At 37.3% G+C, this 20,518-nt stretch overlaps 1 protein-coding gene across 1 annotated transcript in view; it reads left to right on the plus strand.

Moving 5' to 3' along the window:
- RIMS2 (regulating synaptic membrane exocytosis 2) overlaps positions 1–20,518 on the plus strand; it is a 469,801-nt gene that overhangs the window by 48,379 nt on the left and 400,904 nt on the right. The window contains 2 exon segments of the mRNA XM_048068611.2: positions 14,431–14,463; positions 14,862–14,948. Of these exon segments, the coding sequence (XP_047924568.2) occupies positions 14,431–14,463; positions 14,862–14,948 (120 nt within the window).

Consider the following 20,518-nt stretch of genomic DNA (forward strand, 5'->3'; position numbering starts at 1 on the left):
GGCAAACACAGGATCCATTTTAAAATTGGAGGTGGGGTTGTTGGAAGAAAATACAGAGTTAGACATGAAATAGACCAGTTTAATTCCCAGAAAAGCAGTGGAAGGAATAAACAAAGCTCTTGTAAGTATCTAGAAGGTAATGAGGAAGTGAATAATAGCCAATGAGGATTTATCAAGAACAGATTGTGCCAAAAAACGTAACATAATTCTGCAACAGGTATCGGGTTTTTCAGACAGAGAAGTGGCAGTAGAGAATATATCTTGACTTGAGGAATGCAGTCATCCTGCAGAACTTATTCCGAAGTAACCCTGGAAAGGTGATACAGAGAAAACTGCTTGTAGAATCATAGTAAATACTAATGAATAATAGTCAGAAAATTTTACTGATTTTAGCTGTGGATGGTTTTCTGTCTGAATGGAACAGTGCACCAAGTGAAACTTTGCGGAGTTGTCTGACAATAGTCAGTCATTCTTTTCATTAATGCCCATTATGACGGCATAGGGTGCACTTAGAAGCATGCTAGGAAAGAGGTTTAAAATGATCTTGATAAATCAGTGATATGGTCTAAAATTATTGAATGGTATTCAACAAAGATATTATTCAGTAAGTACTATGCTTGGAGGTAACCATTTGTTTAAATTGAAGTTAGCAACTGATTGGGCGGCAATTCCCAAGTGCAATATCTAGGTTTTAAACTGCCTCTTACGCTGAACATGAACTTTAATTGTCCATGTTGTTATGGGTATTTGCCATCATGGGTTGCATAAACATCGCTCTGTCCTACAAAACACTTCTGATGAGCACCAGCCCAGCTGGAACGTGTCCAGTTTTGAAAAAAGCTCAAAATAGCAGTGGATTAGTTGACAGCAGTCCAGGTGAGATCTCTAGAAAACACGGAAACAAATTAGAACAAGTTTGATATACTTTAAGACAGAAGTCTGAGGGTAACTTTAAGATTTTCAAATAAATGAAAGTCTGTTGCTCTTCATGCCCCACAGTAGAAGATGGTGCAAGAAGTATTGAGCATAAATTATAGTTTGGGAGGTTCAAACAAGATACAAGGTTGTAGGTCTAATCTTTATTATATGTTAAGCTATTTAAGATATTGTTTTCTCATTTGCCTTCTACTCTGTGGCTGTGTGTATTGAACTTGTGCTTGGGATAAACCATGACTTGTGAGAATAACTGTGACTCAAACTTCATAAACTCGTCTTTCCATCTTTACCTTCTACAAAACTTTACTCCCCATGCTGATCTTGGGTAGGTTTTTCATGATGTTTGAAGTGCTCTTTTTTTCCTCTCAGTCTCTTTAAGCAAAAATGCCTGTACATCCTTCCTTTGAAGAAAAGGGTTGTTATTTTCTTACAAAACAGAAGCATACCAAATCACTAGTTTACGAACTTGAAAGTAACTTTTAAACCTGTTTTCTATAGATCACCTTTACTTTGCATTTGTAAGAATAGTTTGAATTTAAAAAAAATATTGAATTTACAGAATTTAGTTTCCTACTACCATTAGAAATGGATACTTGGAGTACTTAGTGTTGTAACTCTGCAGAATGTGTTTACCAGTGAGTTTTTCCAGGATGTTTACCATGTGCTACATTTTAAATCATGGGACTATTGTTAGGGCTGGTTTTGATGTCACTGTGTATTTACTAATTTTCATTTATATATAGTGTCTTCATGAATGGCAGTTCTATTCACTTTAAATGCACCCTAATTGCAAACAGACATGAATGAATGCTTGCAATTAGATGGAAACGAGAACAATGAGTGTCTGCTTTACAATAAAGATTTATGAGATAAATGATCATCCAAAGCTGCAATCCAGAATGCTGTTTTTAGACATTCAGAAACTTTTCAGAGGAGAGTATGAATAAGCTGTGTTTCTGAAGAATGATGCTCACAAAAGTATTTACGTAGGTTACTTTCCATTTATGCTTCTAGTACAGGTATAGATTTGTTGGATGAAGAATGAGAGATCTTCCCCGTACAAATGCCTTTAACCAACTGTGGTCAGTTCTACGTTTCTGGAATTTAAAGCTAGTTACTCTTAGAAATGAGCAGTGAGTGTTCCAGATATCACCTGTGTTTGGGAGAGGAACATCTTCTAGGTTCTCAATTGGTTGCTAAATTTATTTCAAGCAAATACAGAAAACAAAGGAGGAAAACTTCAGTTTCTTCTTTATAAAACCTTGTAAGAGATATCACATCCTTTCAGGAAGTTCAGCTCTTGAGTCAACGTTGAAATGTTTATCATTGAGAGAATACTGTGGTTTTATTTAATTAGAGTATGATGTTTGATTGTACACTAGAAACTTTCATTGACACTTGGTGGAAAGGCTGAAAGGCTACCAACCCAGGTACTTAATTGTGACTCTGACCGTAGGAAGGTTTTTTGCAGCTTAACTAGGAAAGCTAATCTTAGAGAAAAATGGAAGAAAGACAGAAAACGAGAGTGTTACAGTTTCAGTTATACTTAAAGTGTATATTCAAGTCTCTATTAAATGTAATGACATGGAAGTTTTTCACCTTTTCTGGGAGACAATTTTGTTTTTACAAGAATATCTGTACTACTTTCAGGAACCACTAGGATGTGTTTTTGGACTAGAAGAATGAAATTAGATGTTTGAACAACTTTTATTGACCTTGACTATTTATATGAGATCTCAGAGGTTAGATGGGTGGCCTGCAGGAGTACTTTTGAGTGAGTAGTTGTCCTATGAATTCCAATTAATGGAGTACAAGCAAACAGAATTTACTAAATATTCATACGGTTTTTGTTTTCTTAACGTCACTCACTTTGGGATTCCAGAGTTCTTTGCTGGTGCCTATCTATAGAGTAGGTGGTTTACTTTCATTGAGCAATGGCAGTAGTTACACAGATCAGATCCTCGTCTCATTCTTGTGTCAGTGATGCTGAGAGAAATTAAATTTAGGATTTTTTTTCACTGGCTGTTAAAGTGACTTGCTGAGTGCCATATAAAAAGATGCTGAAGGAGATGCCTCAAAAGAAATATGTGATGGCTGTACAGTCTTGCAATATAGTAGTGCCTAATTGATCAACCTGCATTGTACTCTGAAACATCAAGCCTAATGGACCCAAAACATCACACTTCTCAGGTTTTGGTGTTGCAAGCTGATAGGAGGATGAAGAAAACCATAAGTCACTTGGGCAGGGAATGTCTCAGTTAGGTTCAGTCACTGGCTACTGCAGGGGTTTGTATGTGGCAGGGATTAATGAAGATTAATAAAAATAAAACAGCTTTAGCATTTAAAATTATTTCTTAGCTAAAATGAGATGTTTTGGAGAGGCTAAGGAACTCTGTTCAGAGGCCCTAACGTCTTAGTTTGAAAGAAACAATTTTCGTTACTTTTTATAGCAGATAATTTAAATACTTTTAAAGTTCTGCTTAGTACGTCCTTAACTTATGGAAGCTATTTGAAAGAATTTAACTTGTAGGACAAAGCAATCAAAATTGTTAAAAATTAATCATACCAGTGTGTTCTTCAGAAGTTTTTTTTCTTTCCCTCCCTCCCTTCCTTCCTTCCTTCCTTCCTTTCGGTACTTCCTTCAAGAATAAGACAAGTTGGTTTATGTTTGGAATGCTTTTACCCAGGCAGTTCCTCTTCTAAGACTTCTGGTATTCTTTCAACATCAGTTTTAAAATCTTTAAGTATGTACATTTGTATTTTTAGTCAATTAATTCTTGTTTTTCAGGGAAAAGAGCAGTATTTTATGTTTTCCTCTTATAACAAAAAATCTTAAGAATATTGGAATTATTTCCTCATAAAGAATTTTAAAAGTTCTTTAATAATGTAATATCCACCTCTCACGATTTATGGGAATAGCAAATTAGCAAAACTAAATGACTTGATAAATTGGCTGTTAAACATGTTCAAGTCTAAGATATATACAATTTAATTGTCAGTTCTTATTACAAGATGTCACGGTAAAGTTTGTGTCAGTAAGACTAACACTTTCCTAGATTAAAAAAAATCAATTTGAAAGTATTGTCACAAAATATGTGTGGAATAAGAGACTGCATTACTATTGTATTTCTTGCTTATTTTTCTTGTCCTGGTTTTTCATTTCCTGTTTAAATCTTACTTTGTAATCTTGTTTTTGTAGCAGAAACTATGATGTGTTTCTTTTTTTTTTTTTTTGGTATTTTTCATGCAATTTATCATTTAGTACACTGTCCTTACTGATGAGGTACCTCCACTGCTAACACTGCTATATGATAGTTATTCATAGCTTCAGGTATGAGTGGATGCAAGCTGTAAGCCAGCCCTGCAAAGGGGCTCTCTGTAAGGGGCTCTCTGATTCTGAAGAGGCTGAAAACAAGAACAAATTCACAATATTGATTTCTGTTCCTGTTATTTCCTGTGCAATTCTCTAGGATTGGCCGGGCTCTGACTGGAAGAAATTTGGATCCTGTTCATGCAGTTAGACCTCATAGTCTAAGAAATATTACCTTACTGTCTCTCTTGTAGTGCTTGTGGTTTTCACCTGGTGAATATGCTACAGCTAATGATGTTAAAAAAATTCTTACTTAACAGGCAAAATAAAATATCAAGACCAAAGTAATTACTAATGCATTTCAAATTATTTATAGAGTTAAAATGGATTTTTATTTAATTCACCTGCTAACAGCTGAGCCCAGGGTCGCATATTTCAGTGTAGCAGCTGGTGATACTACAAGCAGCTAGGAAAGCGCTTTCTGCAGGAGATGCTTGGAATGCCATCTACTGTTGAAGACGGAAAAAAAAAACACCTAGTGAAAACTGCCTTTTTGGAGTAGTTGGTTAAAAAAATGAAACTATTTACATTGTTACATCTGTATGTTTATTACTTGCAAAGCCATCGTTTTTGGAGAATATTTGAAATATGTAAAATTCAATTAATGCTCTGAAAGGGGATTAAACAGTTGTTTGATTTCAGCTTCCTAGCTTTTGTATCAGTTTTAAGATAGGCTTTTGACTTTGTTTTATGATATCCCTAAGAATTTCAGTTATCTGCAAAAAAGATTGAAACATTAAGTATTTTTTTAAAGTCTTATCTTTCCAATATAGAATTAATGGGAATTACATTAAATAAGGAAAGTTGCAATCCAGATACTGTAATAAATATATCTTTAAAATCCTTAGGATCTAGCTAAAAAAATATAAAAAATTACAGTGTTTTTGCCTTGCATGTGTCTAGATATACCTACAAGTGTGTAAGAATGTAGAAGACTCTCAGATGAATTAAAATGTCACTATAATTTAAAGTTTTCATTTAAATGGAATTAAATAGTAAGGACAATCCCTTTCTGTCCCTCTGTCCCCCCAGTCATTTTAAATTACATTTATTTCTCTTTTTAAGAAAAAGAAATGTAGAACAACAACTAAATTGTTATTTGGTTATCAGTTGTTAAAAGTTATCTGTTGATCAAATTGTGCTTGGAAATTGCAGATTTGATGAAGCTTGAGTAGGTTTGTAAACTTGTGTTTTACACTGAGATACATTTATGCATGTATTTCATCAATGAAGAAAATTAACTCTGTCCCAGCCAAAACCCATGACATCTCATGTGGTGAAACCTGAATTTTTGGAAGTAAGGTGAGGTGTAAGTGTGAAGTATTTGTCTTAAGGACTGTATTGAAGGAATATTTTCTTTCTAAGTAACTGTTTGTTCAGGTGGTCTTAAAAAGGAAGGAAAGCTAATTCAAAATTTGGCTGAATTCAAAGTAACAACATTAATAGAAGGCAATAAGAATTTTCTTCAGTTTTGTTTAAAAATAGATACATTCAAATATGGATTTTTTCAGATAGCATGTAAGCTATATGCTGAAAATTCTAGCTGTCAAAAATTGATCTCCATTAGGAGATTGGATTCTACTAATGTATGTAATTCAAACGTTTTTCAGTGTATGCGTTGAGATTACAGAAAAGTAGTTTGCGTGAGGGAGACAGTAGTGTTATCAAATATACTGCCAGGATAGATGACTAAATTATTGTCTTACTGTCTAGATGATTAAACTATTGTCTTACAATGTAGCTTGTTAAAGAGAGGAAAATCAGTATTTGTAGGAACATAGTCTGTTGGTATAGAAAGGAGTCCACTTACCTCCTTGAGTTTAATGTCTCATGTCCTTGAAATTGGATTTGGAAATTCATTCTAGTAAAGAATTACATCATACTAGCTGCTTTTTAAAAGAACCGTTAGAAAGTAAATAGGTAAACTTCTAGTCAAATAATATTTAGTGGGGCTCAAGAATGCATTAAAACGTGCTTGCTCTTTTTAACTGCTGCCTATGGCAGCCTTCATGTGCATTGACTGGATCTTTGTTTTGCTCTTATTGGTTTTCTAACACAATCTAATTTTCGATTTTACATTTTGAATGTTCATTAATGCTGATCTTCGACCTGTTATATATGGTACAACTACCAAGTAATGGATAATTTACCCTGAGAAGCTCAAAATGGTGAAACTCCTAGTTCACTAAAGTTAGTAAATGAGACAAATCATAAAAATCTTCTGGAATTTTAGGATTGGAAGACACTTTTTCACTGAATATATTTTCTTGCGTTAATAGAATTATTGAGCAGTTTGGGTTGGAAGGGACCTTAAAGCCCGTCTATTTCAACACCCCTGCTGTGGACAGGGACACCTCCCAGCAGACCAGGTTGCTCAAAGCCTCTTTATGCAGGTTGAATGATGTTACAGTCTTCTAGCTATTTTTATTGCCCCTATTTGACAACTTTGCTTCATTCAAAACTTCATATTAATTATTGCCCTATAATTTTTGCTGTTCCTAGTTTTCGTACATGTTGTTCTTAGTTTTCTCATAAATCCCTGGCAGACACAAGATACCCAAGTGGGAGGCAGCTGGCGTGCTCCACATGGCAACCACTTCTAGTGCTGACGGTTACAAATTCCCACTTGCTCTGTGATAACCAAAATACTCTCGGTTGCTAATTATAGGAAGAAGCTGCATTAGCTCAGTTTAAACAATGTGGTAGGTTTGGACAAATACTAGATTTTTAACACTGACCTTTCGATATTACCTCCCTGGTTGAGGCCTCCTGCTTCCAATTTTGGATAACCTTCAAGAGAGAGCATTGATCCGTGAATTAGTTATTGGAACCGCACATAACACAGTGGATACCATTCAGCGTAGTAGTTATTTATTATTACAGTTGTACTACGCTCATTTGCTCATGTACTCATTGTGATTCAGACATTCAATTTATGGTTTCAATAGCAAGACCTTTATGGAAAAGAAAAAGTCTGAGAGGGCTAGGAGAAATGTGGAGGCTTTCTATTAAGGAATAGGAGGAACCCAGAAAATCTCCTTGAGATTATTGTCACCAGTCTTGAAGGGATTAATTTCCAAAATGACTATATACCTAAAGGCTCTTCTGCCAACAGCTCCTGGAAAAAAAGTAGTTTTTAGTTATTAACTCATTATGGTTATGCAGTAAGGAAGCGATTGGATTGTACCACATAATGCACAAGCTTCTGAATTCATTTATAGAACAGTGTCTCTTACTCCAGAAACAAGTAATAGGAAACATTTTTGCCCTGAGGAATTCATGTTCAAAGATAAGTCGTCTCATTTATTGGGCTGGTTTTGAAATAATCAAAACTTACTGTCAGTTTCCCCACTCTGATTTGAAAGCAAAGTATGGTGTTGTTGAGCATTGTGTTTTCAAATAGCAAAAATTGTGTTTTCAAATAGCAAAAAACTAAACTACATTTAGTATGTATTTTCTAAAGATGCTACTGTCATGTTTCCACCTTGACATGTTTGTCTGGTACCTTTGATAAATTCATCCCGTTTCTATTTATCATCTAAATGTCAGAGTAGTTCTAGTTGTATGGAATTTACTATGTTTACTGGTGATTTTCATCTGAGGTTCTGTAGGCAGCTCATGCAGTCTGGGCTACTGTAAAGCATCATCTGTAGGTCTGTACTTATTCAAAAAGTGTGTATGGAGTTTTCTTGTTGTCTCTCTTGTACTTTTAGATATTCCTTCAGTTTGGACCTCAGGTGATGTTTAACCACTTCAGCAAGGATTTAGGTGGGTTTAAATTTATTCTGTGTTAAAACATACCGTTTCTGTTCCAAGCGTCTAACTTCGCCTGCTTCTTTAGCAGTATCAAATGCTCAATTACCTCTCAGCTTCTGATCTTCAAGTTGTTTTTGCAGAAACTGCTGATACTGTTGTTATGATCAGGTCAGAATCCATCAGGAAAATCACCTGAACACTTCTTCAGGAAAATTTTTTCTTTGAAAAGACATTATTGTATTGTCCAAAATACGATCCTTCTTAACTCAATTACTTATATTCTCTAAATGAATAAAAAAAAAATCCCTCTTTCAAGGGAAATGCAGACTTTACACATATTTGACTTTGTGGCTTTGTTTACTATTTTGTCAAGAGTGGATTCAGGCAAAGTGTCTGTATCATGCATCTTGATTTTAGACTTGAGTTGTGAGCAGGTAATCACTGCACAGTAATCCCCCCCCCCTTTTTTCCCTTTTTTTTTTTTGATTTGTCACTTGGTGGAGGGAATATCACTGTGATACTGTTAAAAAGATTTGAAAAAAGAAAAGAAAAAGTCCACAGCAGGAAATCTAGGAAAATGGATTAATGGACCTTACAGTCCACGAAACAGTGGTGGTGGAAACCTCTGAAGTGGATGGAGAAGATGACCTCCCTCTTTTTCAACATAGTCCCTGGTTAGACCAATGGAACTGGCATCCCCTGGGTGGTTTAAACACATTTATGCTGTTTTCAGAGAGAGCAGGAGGCAGGAGGGGAGGGGAAGGCTAACAGAATGTTATCATTATTTATTTAAATACTATTTTATTTTTGGTGTCATTTTCCAAGGTACGTTGGGGATGTTTTTTTTCTACATAACATAAATATTGGTGATGGCAAATATTTTTAAAAGATTGTGCTGTTCATGTGCTGTGAGAATGGGAATGTATAGATTCCTAAGACAGACAGTTCCGTACCTTAATCAGAATTTTTTAAACGCGATGAAGAGTGTGAAAGCATTTGCTTTTGCTTTCTTTTTCACCTTCCATGCCATCTTCGGCCCAGTTCATGTTGGGTAATGCTTTATTTTTTCGAAGATTGCTGGAATGTACTCAGTTAGTAATTGCATTTTAATCTGTGGAAAGTTTCATGGAGATATTCAGAATACGTTATTGGGGATTTACAGTTACAGTAGTCCTGCCAATTAGCAGTATGTCCATTTTTTAGACAGCTGTGCAAGAAATAGCAGTATCTAACGTAAAATCCATAAACTGAACTTACAGTTTTGTCTGTAGTCTGTGCATTTCAGTATGCTTGAATTGAGAAGACATTTTCTGGTTATCAAATGTTTTTGGAATAGTTGAAATCTGTTAATAATCGGAGAGAATTAGTGAAGAGAGCAAATACGTCTGTTGAAGCCTGTGGGTTGGCATCTTGACTTTTGAGCTAGCTGCTGGCTCTTTACTGTTGTCTGTGATAGCAGGATCTGGAATGCGAAGAACAAATGCAGAACCTGAGGGCAGTATTAAGTTAAATTCACTTTATAGTGTATGTGGGTGTCAAGGAGTTGGCATTCATGCTGTTGTGTTTATTTGAATGATACTGCTCTTCCAGATTTTTTTGTGTGTGCATAACTAGAAATCTATATTTGAGACAATTATTTCTGCAGTCTTCACCCAACTATTCTCTACTTCTTTTCTGTGAGCGCGGCTGGGGTCAGTGTCAGTATTGTATCTGCAGGGGAAGCGAGACGGGAAGGTGCTTTTTATAGAACTGAGACCGTCCCTCATTGCTCCTGGGCGATTTGCTTTGGGAAAACGAGATAGTTCTGTGCATTAATATTTAATCTCATCTTAATTCTTAATCAAGTTTGGTGTAACGTGCATTTCTCATGGAGACTACATATATTCTGCATTGAGTTTTGGGCTATTAGGCTCTGTTCCCCAAACTTAAAATTTCCTGCCAGTGTCCCATTTGCTGGACTTCACAGACAATACGTTGAGTGAAAATAGCTACTGTAAAAGCATCAACGACTTCATTAAAGTGATTCAACATCAATTACAACATGAATTTTAATAATAAATACTTTGGTATTTACCTCCCCGGAGGAGGGAAGTCAGAATTCCAAACAAGAGGTAGGTTTGTATTTCCAGCCCTCTCAGCAAAAGGGCTAGAAAAACCCTTCTGTCCTGGTGTAGCCTCATCTAACCTCGCTGAGGTGGTGGGAAGATGAGGGGCGTGCTCGTGATTCCCTCAGGCCGAGGAGAGCACAAGGAGCAGCTCTCCTGCCGCTGAGCAAAGGCGCCCAACTACTGGCCTGTAACGTTTGAAACCGAAGCGAGGTGGTGTGTTACATGCCTTGTGCGTCTCCCGGTCTTTCAGGAGACACGAGGTACGCTCAGACTGTTCCTGCTGATCCGATCTCCGTGTGCCTGTAGGTCCGTGGCTGGCAAATCTGAATGTTGTGTTTGACATAGATGTTTATTCCTGGCAAGGACGGCTGGTTCTGAAATCTGCATATCCCCAGGCTTCACGGGAGAAGAACTAGGTACCTGTTTAATTTCACATATCTGGAAGGTATAGGCCATATTTTATGGGTCATTATCGTGGATGTAGGCGCCTGAATTCTACCCACGTGATTTTGTGGCTATGCACCAAAGTATATAAAAGTAGAGGAGAAATCTGATGACAGAGTACTTGTTAGTTTACCAACACATCTTTTGGGAAGAATCCTGTATGGTTTTGGCACAATAGATTTTAGGTAAGTGCTTTTAGTGATAGCAGTAGATTGAAGAATAGAAAATTATTAAGATTTTATAGGGCTGAGGAAAATTGTGTTATTTTCAATACCTTCACAACTTATCCTGCTTCTGTTGTTCTTGTTCTCTTCCCTCACCTTTCTGTTCTGTCCTCCTATTCGTTCTCTCTACCAATGGGACTAGCCATGACCTTTGAGGAAACTTAGTGTTGAATGAGACTTGAGGTCTAACGTAATGATACTGGTGCCTTCAGGAGGTCAAAGGGTCTGGCACTTGCACTGTGTAGGCCTGCAGAAGAGCACAAGAGGACTGGTACTGTGAATGTTTCAAAGTGCAGAGGTTCCAGACAACTTAAACACTTTTACACTTGCAAAGTGCAAAAAATTTTTATTGTTGGCAAGCAGAAAAATATTGGCTTGTTTTAAAGTGAATCAGATGATGCAGGATACGGAATTATGATCTGTGCAAAGTAAGTTGTGAACTGATGAAGGTTTCAGATTCTTTCAATGTTTCAGAATTAATGTGGTGTTTGTACACAGTGTTGATTGAATTCCTGTAGGGACAGAAATTTTCATCAAACTTGAAAACAGGTAGAGAATTACTTAATGTTTTGCGCTGTTGGAATGCACTGTCCCAGTCACTGTTGGTCACATTATCTGCAGCCTGCTGGTGGTCTTAGTAAACAGGTATTTATTGGAAATTGTTTCTAGTCAGTAACTAGAACTGGCATCCTTCTTGGTGAAGTTTCTAGAAGGCAGATTGAAAAGATGTGGGAAGGCAAAATTAAGATGTAGTCTGCAAGAAGCGGAATGCAGTTACACAGTTTGGTATTTCTCGGTCTGATGAGTAAATGGATATTTATATATATATTTGACATGTTAATCCAATTCTTGTAAGGAATTATTAGTTGCTGATTTTTGAAAGGATGGGAAAAAGCAATTTATATGTGGGAAATCTGGGAGCACACTCCCTAGTAAAACACAAGGCACTTCTTGTAACTGAAGGAAGGACAACGCCATGTGTAGTATGTAGTCAGGATTTAAGAATCTGGAGTCTCATGAGTCCTCCGTTGTCTAAAAAAAAACTATTTAAACCACCACTGTGTAAAAACACATTCCTTGTATTTCATCTAAATACATTAATATTTCTATGAGTTACTGCAGCTTCTACTCCTAATTTGTCTGATTGAAGAGTCATTTGGAAAGAGATTAGCAGGCCTTTCCCTCTGGCTTGCTGACTTGGGTGCAGAATCTCAATCTATTCCCTGACCTCGAATGAGAAATGTCTGTGCTGTACACCCAAAGGGTCCATGCCTGTTGGCCCACAAGGTCAATATGAGCTTAACTTCATATGGTAGAATCTGTTTTTTCAATAGATATTTTTAATAATTTCATTTCAAATTATATCTTCCCCTCCATTGTTGTTAGAAAGTCAAGAAAGATCATTGCCTAATCAAAGGACTAAAGGGTATGTGGATAGTACTCAAGGATGCGTCATCGTTATATAATAATAGAGGCTCTTGTCCTCACGTAACTGCAGTGTTGGAAAGTGTACAGTGGACGAGACACAGAATTGTAGGAGAAAAGAGTATTTCGGAGGAGATACATTTTGAATTGCGGAAGCAATTTATATCCTGACTTAGAACCCAATGCTCCTATAAAATGAGGGGAAAACCATTTTAAATGCAGATTTTCAAGGTGGCTACTAATGGGAAATGTTTCTTTATTTAATGGTTCTTAATTCAAAATCTGATTGTTAGATTTTCAAAAATACAAAGGATTTGCAGCTGCAGTTGAAGTCACTGAACATACACAATTATGTAAAGATGCTAAATCCTCTTGGAAAAAAAAAAACACAAAGATTTCAAATGGAGCTCTCTGAAGAAGTGTGCGTTACTGCAAATTATGATCTCACTCTATTTCGGTCTCAGTTCTGCATGTTACAAAAATGACCATGGTTCCAGTCCAAAGGAAGGATGTTGGTTGTAATCTTAATATGTGAAACATTCAAATTTCATTTGTTTACTTCAATGGAAAATTTCAAAATGAAATAGTAATTTAAGTGTCTAGAAAATATGTTTGGTAGCCATGTATTGAGAGGAATATAAGGAACAATGGAGGAAATATATTTTCAGTTTTCTTTGTCCAGTGGCACTTCCTTCTCACAGTTTACCAAATAGAGCTTTCAGGCCCTTAAAGTTGGAGGCTCTAAAATGTCTTAAGCTGCCTAGTACAGAAGGTACAGATGCCAATTCCCATTGGTTTTTGTATGGATAAAACAGTATGGAATCTCACGGTGAAAGATAATAGTGCAGTTAAGATGCATGGTGGAGTGGAATTGCAACTGCATGAGCGATTTTTATTTCCATATTTCTTAACTTCAAAATGTATCTGCGTGCGTTTTTTGGTTTTGTACTGGAACATTTTTTTTTCACTATAATTTTCTAAAATGCTGAAAAGGCAAGCCGTGCTACAGGACTGTTTACTGTGTGCTGCATGTTCAGTTTTCTCTTTCTGTACTAAATTTTGTTTTTTCAAAATTTTTAGTGTATCAGTGTCCACTTCCCTTATTTAGTTCTTGTCTAGTCACTGAACCCTGTTTATAGGAGTAGTCACAGTGACATATCATATGGAGGAGGAGATGCGAAGCTGTTTTTGTGAGCTTTAGTCTTTTATCTGAAGTTAAGCATCTGCTTAAATTATGAGCCTGCACTCCCCTCTTTGCTAAGTAAGGGCTTCTCCAGAGGGACATTCAGGACATCTATTTAGGAACCTGTTTGGTTTCATTGAATGTAAAGGGAAGCTGGAGCCTAACTTGATGTTTAGGACATACAGGTGCAATTAGAGAGAGAGTAAATATCAGAGAGATGTAAATATTTCCTATGAGTACACATCTCTATTCTTGGACTTGGTGGAGAGGAATTGCATAGGACATTGACTTGCTCACTCAAATTAAAGCATGTATTTCAGATACAATGTTTTCCTGAAGATGATGAACAAACGCTAATCAGTACTATGCAGACTTACTGTATGTATTATCTAAGTATTTCTTCCAGCAAGTAAAAGTAAACTTCACTCAGAGTCAAGTTCCTTAGTCTTCCCTCCTTAGTTATTAGAGTTACGTTGTCTGCAGACGCCGACATAATTGTAGTTTAATAAATATAGAGAAGAATTTCCTTTAACCTGTTAGTTTAGGGTGGTGCATTTTAAATGATGTTACGTGTTTTAAATTCACCTTGAATTATGATAGGTAATTTGATTGTAAAATAAAAATCTAGAAAATAGATTATAGTTAAGATAATCAAAACACCTTCCTTTGCATTTATAGCTGAATGTGTTGCTGGAAATGTTCTGACATGGTATTCTGTCCAAAGAATTGGGAGCTAGTTAGGGGAAACCACACCGATCTAATTTTGTAACAAGAAGTTTTAGATATTTGGCTTTCCCCAGTTTTAATCCTAAATGGAAATAAGCAAGGAATACCCATTTATTATAAATACCCAACAAATATTAAGGGAATTCCTTTTAACTCAGGGTAAGATTTTTTTTCCTACTGATTTGATACAGCTTATAAAACTTCAGAGTAGTTGTTTTACAGCATGTTGCACTCAGTTGTGCAAACTTATCTTTTTAGGGTCAAAGAAGAGCAAAAACCACAGCCGACACAGTAAGTAAAATATCTTAAAAGTGCAGTAGGCTTGACTTTTCTACCTTTGCCATGTTCTGCTTTCTGCACCTTTGATGGTATTAGCTTACCCTAATACCTGATAGGCTGCAGTTAGTTTGCCATCTGCTTCCTGACTGGCTTGTAAGAGAGCTGCCTGCAGCTTCTTACTTCATCCACATCTTGGTTGGATGTAGGTTCTTGCTGCCTGCTTGTGAACTGGTTAACTGTAAAACTTTGTTTCCCTTACCCCCTTAGTGGCTGATTTAGTATTGCAGCTAGCATTCCCATTGGCTCTAGCTTTTCCGCCTGTATATTTTCTATTATCATTGGATAAGAAAACATTTGAATTAGTGTGGTTTTATTGGTTATTCAGTCACATTATTTGCTTATTTAAACAGGTGGTTTCCCTTTAGTGGGATCACTGAGCTGGTAAATAACGTTCTTCAACCACAGCAAAAACAGCAAAATGAAAAGGAGCCCCAGACGTAAGTAAGCTGCTCTCTGTAGACTAAGTAATGTCTGTATAGCATTAAAACATACTGAAGAGTAGGTTTATAAGAACTGCCCATGTAGAACATCCTGCTGAAGGCATTTTACAAGCTGACATTGTTTGCTTTCCAACCCTTATTGGCAAAGGGAAAACTTGAAAATCAACTTTGACATTTTTAACAGTAATTTAAGTGAAATTAAATTAGAAAACAATCTGAGGAAATACTACTGCTCCATTTGCCTTTTTCTGGAAATGCTCCATACGTGAAACTCTCAGTGATGCGTTTTCTGTGCATGCGGAGCTTGAATGGTAAGACATGTTGTATTATACATAGCATATCTATGTACATGCATGGTATTTGTGGTAGTGATCATGCATAGAATGCTATACAAATCTGTATAATATGAAGAGCTCTTAAAGGACCAGGAAAATGTCATTTCATTTTTTCATGCTTCTAAAATATCTGTAAAGTTTCAAAACTTTAGCAGATATAAGGTGAAATTTTGGTTCTGTCAAAATTCAGGGGAGTTTTGACTTTGATGGGGCCATTATTTCATCCATGGACCCTCTACAGTGCTAAGCCAGTATGAAAGCTGTGTGAAAAAACTTTTCTTTCAGTCTGAAAATGTTATGATTTAACAGGAACTGGCAAAGCTAGGACATTCAGTCTTAGAGTAGAACTTAAAGCATGAAGCTGAAAATATTCTTTTCATAATGAGAAACTAAAAAAATATATCAAATTTTAAGATTTTTAAATGTGACATCTGATATTATTTGAACTTTAAATGGTTATGTATTTTCTTCTTAAACGGATTGTTTTATAACTTCACATTACAAAATAAATGTTTGCTTTTGAACCCATGTGTAAGTTGTTTAAGACATGCATATTATTTGTTATTAATTATATTTCAGGCAGAATCAGTTTTAGTTTATTTTTAAATATGTGTATTTAAGTGGAGTTTCATACAGGGCATGAAAACAGTTAATTATTTTTTTGAAAATACACAGAAATTTTGACAAAATTGAACAGAGAAATAGGCCATAAAATTGATATTCTGTAAGGCAATGTATTATTTTGAGCTCTGGGTCTTATTTCCTCACTGAATTTCTTACTAAATTGTGTATATTACTAGTAGTGGAGTTTTTCTTTATTGATTATGGTTAGGTATTTGCAATATTAAATTTTGTTCACAGCATCTCCTTTGTATTCTTAATCTCCTCAATGCATCACAGTTTGTTCTGGTTACCAGTATTGTACATGTGAAGCATGTAGCTTTGAAGAAACAAAATACTGTTCTTAATGTAAATGACCGAGTTATAGTTGCTGAAAAACCACTTATAAATACTGTGAAAATTACTGTTATAATGGAAGGATTTTTTTTGAACAGCCATTTCTGGGGAAACAATTTTCTTCAGTGTTTTTATTAGATAACTAGGAAATGAACTATGCTGTAAACTCATTGAATTTACAGATGCCACAAGGCATCTGAGAAGTATGATATTTAATAGCAGGGTTATATTCCAAAAATATCCTGAATAAAAACAAGCTATGGTTATGGTGTTATGGTGCCATGCAATAGAGGTCTGATACTATTCAGCAGGATGAATGTAAGGTAGTTTAGTTAGGTAGGGATAGTTTATGCAGTTGACCTAGTATGGAAAAAAAACTGTCTAACTAGAAGTTCTTTGACAGAGAATCTGGGTAGCCATAATAGTATGTTAGCTGAGGAAGCGTCAGTATTTGTGAAGGATGTAAATGGCATAATGGGATGTATACACAATAAGCCCAGATTCTCTGTGAAGAAATGTTTTCACTCTGCTAAGCTTTGGTAACGTCTCACCTGGAATAGTGTGCTCTGTTTTGGAAACTGTATTTCAAAAATGATGTGGAGTGGTTAGTGTTCATTGGAGAGCAATAAGAAAGATTAGTCATATGTCTAAATAATATGGCACGTATAAAGAAAGGTTGAAACATATGAGATGGTTTAGCCTACTGGAGAGAAAATCCCGGGGGATGAAGGAGATGAACAAATCTTTAATTATGCAGAAAGTTGTCGTAGTTTGGAAGGAAATTTATCTCCTCTCTATTCTGCTCATGTTCAAGTAGAAAGAATTAAACTTAAATTGTGCCAGGGAGGATTCAGCAATTCAGTTTGGTAGGGAAAACTTTTTAATGGAACGAAAACTTAAAATGCTTAAGTAGTTTGCCTGGGGCTTGTGTGGAAGCTCTGTCACTGAAAATCTTAGATTTGGCTAGGTAAATATCTGTTGTTACAAGAGACCCAAGTGTAGGTGGTTCTCACTAGGACAAGAGAATGGATTAAGTGACTTTTTAAAGTGTCTGCCAGCACTGTGTATTTGTGTTCATATCATATCATTGATTTATTAATGAACATGATTTATTTTTGTGATTATTGTAAACTTTCACAGAGAAAAATAGAACAGAAATATTAATAGTGCAACTTTTTTATTTAATTTCTTTTTCTGACTTTAATGGATTGCAGAGGACTGTTGTACTCGGGGATCATTGTAAGACACAGAAGTCTGTATGCCTGAAGACATTTTTACCACTATCTATAAATGTCTGCACATTTTCCACTTGAGATCACTGCCAGTATCTGAGTCTGTAATGGATTTTAAGATACGTCTGGCTGTCCAATTTCAGTGATGGAAAACTTATTTACAGTTAATCTGGGGAGGACAAAATGTGTGAGAAGGCAGAGAAGGAATCATGCTAGTGGTTGAGAATGTAAGGTATCATGTTATGAAATTCCGTTTTGCTCTCAAAGTATTTTTGAGGCAGGAATAGTTTGACATCCTTTGGACATGAATTTTTTATCACAGAACCACAGAATATTTGAGGTTTAAAGTTCCCTCTGGATGTCTTGTCCAACCTGCCCTGCTCAAGCAGGGTCACCTAGAGTCACTTGCCCAGGACCATGTCCAGATGGTTTTTGAACATCAGTCTCCAAGGAGGGAGACTCCACAACCTTGTTGGGAAACCTTCTTGTGCCCAGTCACACTCACAGTTAAGTGCTTCCTGATGTTTAAATGTAGCCTCTTGTGGTACGGTTTGTGCCTATTGCCTCCTGTCCTGGCACTGGGCACCACAGAAGAGAGCCTGCCTCTGTCCTCTTCGCGCCCTCCCCTCAGGTATTTATAGACATTGATGAGAACCCCCTTGAACCTCTTCTTCTCCAGGCTGAACAGACCCAGCTCTCTCATCCTATTCTCATACTGTGTACTCCAGTCCCTTTATCATCTTTGTTACGCTTTGCTGGGCTCACTCCAGTATGCCCAGGTCTCTGTTGTACCGGGGAGCCCAGAACTGGATGCTACTCCAGGTGTGGCCTCACCAGGACTGAGCAGTGGGGAAGGATCATCTCACTTGACTTCCTGGCGATACTTTGCTTAATACAGCCCTGAATACCACTGACCTTCTTTGCCCCAAGGGTACACGTTGTTGGCTCCTGTTCAACTTGCTGTCCATCAGGAGCTCCAGGTCCTTTTCTGCCAAGCTGCTTTTCAGCTGGGTGGGGTCCAGCCTGTGCTGGTACATGGGGTTGTTCTTCTCCAGGTGCAGGACTTTGCATTTCCCCTCATTGAACTTCATGAGGTTCCTGTCAGCCCATTTCTCCAGCCAGTCTAGGTCCCTCTGGTGTATCTGCCACTCTTCCCAGTTTTGTGTCAATCCACATTGCATCAGTTCATCCAGCCCACAGTTCATCAACTTCTCTGTGAGAATCTTGTGGGCAGATGGGGTCGAAAGTCTTCCCGGAGACAAAGTAGATGATATCCATTGCTCTCCTCCTATCTATTAAGCCACTCATTTCATCACAGAAGTTCATTAAGTTGGTCAAGTATGACTTCCTCTGGTGAATCCACACTGACTACTCAGTGGTTTCCAGGATGAGCCGTTCCATCAGCTTCCCGGAGGCAAAGGTGAGGCTGCCCGGCCTGTACTTTCCCTGGGCCCTCTTTTGTGCCTTTCCTGAAGGCAGGAGTGACATTTGCTTTCCTGCAGTCTTTGGGCATTTGTCCCAGCTGTCATGATGGATCAAAGGTTCAATATTGAGAGTGGTCTTGCATATCTGGTCTTCCTTGATAAAGAATATTTTTATCTCCAGCTCCTGTGTACTTCATCATGAGTTTTACCTGCACTGTTCAAGGTCTTTCCATGTTGGCATCCTTACAGAGTAGAAATCCATAGCTGCCCTCTGAAGAAACTGCTTCAACTGTTGAGCAATTGCTCAACAATTAGCCCGTCAGGTTTTGCTTCTTCACATATATATAGTATGTATTTTGTAAAAGCTATATACGGATTTTTCTTCATTAGGACTTGCTGATGTTCTTTGTGCATAACCTTTTGACTTAGAGTTTGTATATTTTTTTGTAAGGACCCTGGAAAGTTATTTAGTTGCACTAAGCTCCGATCAAAATAGAGGTATTCCCATAATCTGTATTGGCAATGCCCAGCAATGGATATTTAAGAACTCACATATGGAGCAGGGCATGCAGAGAGTAATTCTGGTACAGCCACTTGGCTGTGTTGTAGTGGTTTCCTGAGGTGAAGGCTGCGTGCATATTGCTGCATTTATTTCATAGCCATTACGAATCTCTCTGCCATAAGCATTTTCAGTCCCATTTGAAATCTATTTATAGTTTTGGCTTCAGAAGTTGGTGAAATGAATTCTGCAATTTAATTAGGTGTTGTATAGGAGAGTTGTGACCTTCTGTCTGCTTTGAACCTGCTGCCTATTAATTTTATTGGGGGAGTCCTTCTTGTGTTATGTAATTCCTTAGATACTACAGTGGCTTAGGAAAGAAAGTTTCTTAACATTTACTGCTTAAAGAGATCCAAATACTCAAAAGATTTTTATTTTTTTGTTTATTGCTTTCCCCATGAAAGTTAAAACCAATTATTAAGGGCATCATCCAAAAGCCTCTTGAACGCTGACAGCCACGGGGCATCAGCCACCTCTCTAGGAAACCTGTCCCAGTGTTTGACTACCCTCACAGTAAGGAAATTTCTCCTGATGTCCAGTCTGAACCACTCCTGGTAGCTCTGTGCCGTTCCTGTGCATCCTGTCATCACTTCCCAGGGAGCAGAGGCCGGCACCTCGCTCTGTGCTTCCCCTCCTCAGGAGGCTGCAGAGAGCTGTGAGGTCGCCTCTCGGCCCCCTCTTCTCCAGACCAGACAACGCAAGCGTTCTCAGCCTCTCCTTATAGGACTATATTGTGGAGCCCAAAACTGCACACAATAACCAAGGTGAGGCCACACCAGTGCTAAATATAGTGGAATAATCACCTCTCTAGGCTTGCTGGCTGTGCTGCGTTTAGTGCATCCCAGAATACAGTTTGCTCTCTTGGCTGCCAGGGCACACCGCAGGCTCTTGTTGAGCCTGCTGTTGACCAGCATCCAGAGATCCCTTTCTGCTGAGCTGCTTTCCAGCCATTTGTCTCCATCGCAGGTACAGAACCCAGCATTTTCCTTTGTTGAGCGTCATGCCACTAATATCTAGTGGATATTTTAGTCAGTGTCTGAAATAAAGCAATTTCTGAAAG

This window comes from Anser cygnoides, chromosome 2 (genome assembly GCF_040182565.1).
Source record: "Anser cygnoides isolate HZ-2024a breed goose chromosome 2, Taihu_goose_T2T_genome, whole genome shotgun sequence".
Classification (NCBI taxonomy): domain Eukaryota; kingdom Metazoa; phylum Chordata; class Aves; order Anseriformes; family Anatidae; genus Anser; species Anser cygnoides.